This window comes from Eublepharis macularius, chromosome 3, assembly GCF_028583425.1.
Source record: "Eublepharis macularius isolate TG4126 chromosome 3, MPM_Emac_v1.0, whole genome shotgun sequence".
NCBI classification, from domain to species: Eukaryota; Metazoa; Chordata; class Lepidosauria; order Squamata; family Eublepharidae; genus Eublepharis; species Eublepharis macularius.
In genome coordinates, this window is record NC_072792.1 from 141320525 (window position 1) to 141327578 (window position 7054).

Below are 7054 nucleotides of genomic sequence, written 5' to 3' on the forward strand. Positions count from 1 at the left end.
AACCGGCTGAGCGCTGATTGGTCAGTGAGAATAAGCTCCGAAAAATACGTTCCAAAGATTTTGCGTAAAAGTCGGAGGCTCCCCAAACTTCACGGCAGCATGAATGGTGATTTCGGAGCATTTTCGGGATAAACTAACCGCCCGAAAGAGCTTCCCATGATGCCCCAGCAACCAGCGCCTTCCCACAACGCCCCGCGCTAGTATAGAATCCGGTTTCCCATAAGCCTCTCTTCCTTTTCGCCGTTGGAGTTGCCGGGGCTGGAGCTGTAATCGCCATTATGAAGTAAGGGGGGGGGGCGCTAATCCAGTATCATCCTCCGGTCTGAGCGCCGGGGGTGAGGCGTGATGGACGTTTTTCGGCTTCCTAACCTTTTCCCCTTTCTTTTTCGCCGGCCATTTCTCGACGTGCAGGGTCGAGTTGTGCAGCTTCAGCGGGTACAAGATTTACCCGGGCCACGGCCGCCGCTACGCGCGCACGGACGGCAAGGTAAGGCGCTTAGAAACGTTGACAAGTAGTTGTGGCTTATGCTGAGGTTTTGGCGCAGACTTTCGCCTGGTTACTTCTGGTACGTTGTCATAGCAGCAGTTTCATTAAGGGATAAGAGTTGGCGCTGAATTGAAGACAAGTTAGCAGCTGTTTTAAGAATGATTTTGTTTCATATTCTCATCCTTCCCACTGAGGAGTTGACGGTAGGATACTTGGCTGCTTTCTCCTAATGATCGTGTGAGACAGGAATGGCCGAAGGAGACAGGTTGCCGAAAAGTCTCTCTTTAGGCGCCTGGCTGTGTGGATAGTTGACCAAAGCCTCTTCTAGCCTGATTTCATATACTAACTACTACACCACGCTGACTTTCAGTGCAACCTAGACAGTCGCAAGTTAGTTATCCATTTATATAAACATCATAATGTGTAACTTGGATAATTTAGGAAACTCAGTTGTGATGAGTACATATTTAGAAGAGAAGTTTCCCTAGAATTATTGGATATGCTATTTTATCTTAAATGGGATTATTTTAAACACTGCTTAAAAATGTGTATTTATAGTTGAGATTTTTATGGGGCAGTGTTGTGAAATAGTGGTTCCAAGGTTTTTTACATGGCTTCTCTTTGTTTTTGAGACCCACTTGTGAAGTCATTCTATACAACAGCACCCCCACCTCATGTATACACACACACACAGATCCTTGCTAATGCTATGTCTTTGTATACTATATTTATCCTATGGTATTGTCTATGGAAATGTCTTGACACTGTATGGAAATGTCTTTGATACTGAAGGTACTAATCTCACACTGTGTAATCCGCCTTGAGTCTCAGTGAGAAAGGTGGACTATAAATGACAAATAAAGACTGAAAACACCAAACATGTTATATGCTATTGAACAGTGGGCTGTATTTCATAGCTATTTCATTTATTATACAAATGCAAGTCCAAGTTTGTATCAAGCATCCCAGAACTTCCTCTGTTTTATTTCTTGGCCTTCAGGATAATAACAACACAGACTTTGTTCACTTCTCTCAGTCAGGCACTAATCTGTCTAGAAGAGCAGTATATAAGCATAGTTATTATGATTATTATTTTGGGTCCTAACCCACAGTTCAAGAAGTAATGCTATAATAAGATACAAGTGCTTATTGTTTCTAACATACCTTTAATATTAACAATAATTGTTTTTTTCTTGTTATAGTGGGAGAGTTCACAGCTCACACTTCTACACTGATGTACCACCAGTTAGGTTTTAGATGGTACATTGGAGCCCACAAATTGTGCTTGATTTGAGGTGCTTCCCACCAGCAGCACTACCATTATATGTAGGAAAAATTAAGAAATGGAATCTGTGTTGGATGGGCTGAAAGAAGATCCTTGATCTGAAAAGGTTGAAGATAACTGCTTTAGGGGGCAGATTTCATATCAATGCAGTATACTATATTGTGGCATATGAACTGAATTCCAGGAAGTGATTTAACAATAATTATGTTATAGGTCTTTCAGTTTCTTAATGCAAAATGTGAGTCAGCTTTCCTCTCCAAGAGAAATCCTCGTCAGATCAACTGGACTGTTCTGTACCGGCGCAAGCACAAGAAAGGGCAGTCAGTAAGCATATTGTTATTTATATGATTATTTCCTGAAACTGAAAAACTGTATGTAAGATGACTGTTTCCCCCATTTGGTTTACTTTTTATGTTTTACTGTATCATGGGAAGTACTTCATTACTGAATTTAGTGGTTTGATGTCGCGCCATGATGCTCGACTTGGACCAGACAATGTTTGTGTAGTCGTTGGTTTTCATGAAGAAAAAAAGCATTAAGACTTAATGCGACAAATTAAAGGAGAATGTTTGCTATGTATGACTGAAAGAAGAGGGTAGCATAGGGTTGGAAACTAATTAAACACTATTCTGTCATTTGTAGACAAATGTATCTAGTTAGGTACCAGTTTTGGCCAGTTCAAGGAAAAAACATTGATCTAATGTTTTAAAATCAGAGAAAATAACAGCTAATTATTGAAGTTAGTGTTATGATTTTGGAGTATACGTGGGCTCCTGCTCATGCACCTGAGATTCAAACTGGGTTTAGTCCACATGTAGCCCCTTTTTGTTCTCTGGTATATTTTTAAATTTTGGAATTGGATCCTTTGGAGGCTGCCCTCTGCCAGAGTGCAGTCATCTGGTACTAGACACTTCTTGGATCATTAAAAGACATTGCATGAGCAGAAGTGCCTAGTGCTATAGAAACATACTCCAACAGCAGAAGACCACCAATGTGACAGACAAAGAGAAGTGCAAGTGGAAATGAAGTATTGAATCTCCTGGAACGAATGATTGGTTATCATTTATAGAAAATGCGTTTTTCTTAGACAGCACTTGAAGGAGTGGGTAAGGCTGATGTTTGTCTGCTAAACTCAGTATTACTTAATCTCAGTTGGATTCTCCACAGTTTCTTCTGTATGATTAGTTTATTTCAGCCTGTTAAAAAAATAACCCATTTGTAACTGTAAAGCAACACACATAAGGCTCTGGATACAGTTTAGGCCAGGGGATTGGGGTGCAGGCAGGGTGCTGATACCTGTTCCTCATTAAGGCTGTCTGTTTTACCTTAGACTAATCAGAAGCTACCAAGAGAATAAAAGCAAAAGTGATCTTATAGAGTTAAAGGCTGTTCAGAAATGATACTTAATAAAGTTCTCTGCTCTTACAGTATGGGTTGATGTGTGCCAATTTTCTTTCTTCGTGGTTTAGGAAGAGGTGCAAAAGAAGCGTACTCGACGTGCTGTCAAGGGCCATAGGGCAATCACAGGTGCTTCTTTGGCTGAAATAATGGCCAAGAGAAATCAGAAGCCTGAAGTGCGAAAGGCCCAAAGGGAGCAAGCCATTAGGTGAGTCATAACATTTCATTGCTATCAACAAGGTTAATTTGTACCATTTATTTCTCATAATTTTTCTAGTTGTGTTGTAGCAAGTTATTGTCATAAACAGGAAACAGTGGCTTGACTTTACAATTGTAATATTGAGTCTGAAAATACATGGATCTGAAAAGCAAACCTTGTGGTGACCAGGATCATGCCCATCCACTAACAGGAGAGCAGAAGAGTTTTCTCTGACATCAAACTGTGCTTTGAAGGAACTTGGAACATGTCCAAAGCAAAGGCATAACTGCAGGACAGTTTCCTTAAGTTCAGGAGGAAGGCTGGAACTTACTTCTTTCAAGATGTTTGGTGCAGCGCCGAACTGCTGCCTAGCTGACTACCTCTAGCCATCATCCCATGTTTGGACATGGAAAAAGAGCTGAGACTTCACTCCTCCTTACAGTCATGCTATGCTTCAGTCCTGCTGTCTTTAATGCCCAGTAGATTGCAACTTGCGTCTACCAATGAGGGGAAGGATACTCTTCATGCTAAGATCCATGGTTAAATAGGCTTGGATTCATCGGTAATGTCCATGGAGCATGATTTCCTTGTCTCCTCCCTTCCACAGCATCCCAAAATATTTGGGGCCCTTCTGTGGGAAGAGTAATAAGAGAAACTACCCCCTCCTTCCATTTGTGAAAGCTCCCTCTGGCATCTGACCTTCTAATTTGAAAAATAGCACTGCTTCTTGATACTTCTAAATTGCTAATGAAGTATCAGATGTTGACTAGTGTAGTAACATTTTGTGTTAATTTTGGATTGTGTACACAGATAGGACATATTAAACAAGTACATATGAGAGAAAAATGCCAAATTTTGTTGGCAGGATCATTAACTGTTTCACCTTGTAAACAATTAACAGAGCTGCCAAGGAAGCAAAGAAGGCTAAGCAGGCAACGAAGAAGACAGTACCCTCCACAACAAAGGTGAGATCCAGCAAAGAATGATTAAGAAAGATGAGCTGCATGTCTGTATTTTTTTCAGTGATATTTGTAAGTAAGAAAACGCAGAACTGTGTGGTTGTAGCCCTTCAGTATAACATTTTCCTGTATACTTAATAGTAATACTCATATGCCCTGTAAAGGGTAGGTTGAGAGTGAATGGTCTAAGCTCAACCTTGTATCCATTACATTATACTAGTTCTTATTGAGCTTAGTGGGACTGTTCTGAAAAGGCAGTCATAGGATCAACTTGTTTTAGTTCTGGCATCTCAGAATGTTTTTGGTGTGCCTTCAGATCAAGTGCAGTGTAACAGGTATAGTTGTAGACAGTCCTAATTTCTCTCTTGTGTTGTCTTTGCTAGTCATCAGCTGAGGGAGTGGAGGAGAGCCGTACTGTGTCATGGATCCAAAGGAGTTAGCTGTGTTAGTCTGTAGTGGCAAAATAGTAAAAAGTCCAGTAGCACCTTTAAGACTAACCAACTTTACTGAGGTATAAGCTTTCGAGAACCACAGCTCTCTTTGTCAGATGCATCTGATGAAGAGAGCTGTGGTTCTCAAAAGCTCATGCCTTAATAAAGTTGGTTAGTCTTAAAGGTGCTACTGAACGTTGTACTGTGTCACAGCACCTTCGAAATAGATTAAATGTAGACAGTTGCCTTCTTGTTTTCCAGGGTTGGCAACAAATTCTGTGGCTATGTTTCAGCATCATGTGTTACACTGGTTAGGAGAGATGTGGCACTGTGGGGTATCTTTCTTATAGTTTAACACTTTGATAGGGAGAAATTGAGTGAGAGTTTGCCTTTGTCTGTTCACCTTAGTGATTCTCTAGGGAAGCCCACACCCTCCTTTTAGAAACAATAGCCTGATTTACAGTGGTCACATAATAATAGTATATCCTGATTACTACCTTATTTTCTATTTCCAGGCACCTACAAAGGCTGCACCAAAGCAGAAGATTGTGAAGCCAGTGAAAGTTTCTGCTCCTCGTGTTGGTGGAAAACGCTAACTTACGGTGTTTTGGTTATGTCAAATAAATATTTGACTTATAACTTCTGTGTGTGACTTGATTTAGTGTAACTTTGTTGCTTGGAACTATTTAAAGTGATTTAATTAATCACTTTGTAATTATCTGTGTGTAATTAACTGAATTATCTGTAAAGATGACGTCAGTAAAATACATCTGTAGGGGAGATTAGAAATTATAAGACTATTTAGCAGTATGAATAATAACTCCAATGACATGACATCCATATTATGGAGCTTCCAAAAGACATCAAAGAAAACTTGTGTCTATATTTTCCATGATGGATTCACCCTGATGCTAAATAGTAACTATGAATTCCCTATATTTATGCCTAGCTTGAATGGCTCATGTGCATCTACGTCGGCCTATTGTCTGATTCCAGGTGTCTGGGTGTGTAGATATTTACTCATTTAGGAATTAGTAAAAACTAGCACACAGGATCAGCCAAGATCTCACCAGATCTCAGAAACTTAGCAGGGTTATTCCTGGTCAGTACTTGGATGGGAAGCCAGCAAGGAAGACCAGAGTCAGTATGCAGATGCTGGTAGTGTTGAATCCCCTATAGGGTTGCCATAAGTTGCCTGTGACTTGATGGCACTTTCCACCCTGAACATATAGAGAAGTTGCATCATTACTTTTGGCAGCCGCCTGTAAATCAGTAGCTGAAAATGATTCTATCATGCTCCAGATAAAATGTTTTGTCATGATTCCGGTAGTGGGGTGGGTCTGACCAGCTTTTCCACTCATGAAAATGGAAGGAAGGAGATCCCCTTGACCAGCCAAAAAAGTTATGCTGAGGATCGTGATACCTGTATGGGCAAAAGCTGTGTCAAATGGGCTGTAGTGAGGAGTTGGGTGAGACTGAGTAGAAAAGCTAGCTGGATCCACTCGTCTCTTGCAAAGCTTTTGGAGGGTTAAACATGCTCCTGCTTTCCTAAGTGGAAAAAATAACACCTGATTTCAGGTCAACCTAGAATTGAGCCAGGTTTATATGCTACTTTACATAGGGAAAGTGTTCATGTAACCCTGAGGCCTGCATTCAATAACTGGTTAGAAGATAGTTTAAAACTAGCCTTCCTTTAATCTGGAAGAGGGGGCATTTTATTTCAGGCAATAGTTAATTTAATTGTAGATAAAGGTGGTGTATTAAAACATGAACCATTTGAAATGCCTTACTTGACTTGAGTCCAAAAGTGAATCTCAGCATCAACTACTGAAATCATTTTGCAGTTGAATAATGTGACCATATTCTCTAGTCAACAGCAGGACACTATACATAGTTAAATATCCTCTTTAAAAAAGAGGGACATTAAATACACAGTCAAATTTAGTACATATCTCTTTATTACCTGTGTGTCTTACAAGCTGTGTTATCATTCTAGTATGTTTTAGACCAATAGCTAATTTCTCAAGCCTGAGGAAGGAATGCAACTTTCTATGAAATCACTGAGCAAACTTATATTTCTAATGTACACAACATCTCTTGGCTCAGTAATGAGAGGGAATGTTCAAATTTTATTCAGCTGCACGTTTTGGATGGCTGTTGCATCTTATCAAGTGTGTAGATACTAATGTCCCCTGTGTCTGTACTGAGACTGACTTAAGAGCTGTCCCCTGCTAAGTCAAGAGTCACTTGACATAACTGGGAAACTAGTGGCAGTGAAGGCAGTGGGACTCTTTC

General features: G+C 40.2%; 1 protein-coding gene across 1 annotated transcript; it reads left to right on the forward strand.

The window, feature by feature from the left end:
• Positions 1-179: 179 nt before the first annotated feature.
• Positions 180-5402, forward strand: RPL24 (ribosomal protein L24). The gene is made up of 6 exons (XM_054975144.1): positions 180-283; positions 412-487; positions 1986-2096; positions 3242-3378; positions 4271-4334; positions 5275-5402. The coding sequence occupies exons 1-6, from the start codon at positions 279-281 to the stop codon at positions 5353-5355; spliced, it is 474 nt and encodes a 157-aa protein (XP_054831119.1). The 5' UTR covers positions 180-278; the 3' UTR covers positions 5356-5402.
• The last annotated feature ends 1652 nt before the right edge of the window (positions 5403-7054 follow it).

What these genes read in the sequence shown, in the direction of transcription:
- RPL24 (XM_054975144.1), top strand. An exon ending in CAAAGGGAGCAAGCCATTAG is followed by an intron (nt 3,379 to 4,270) that starts GTGAGTCATAAC and finishes AACAATTAACAG; the next exon opens with AGCTGCCAAGGAAGCAAAGA. An exon ending in CAGTACCCTCCACAACAAAG is followed by an intron (nt 4,335 to 5,274) that starts GTGAGATCCAGC and finishes TTCTATTTCCAG; the next exon opens with GCACCTACAAAGGCTGCACC.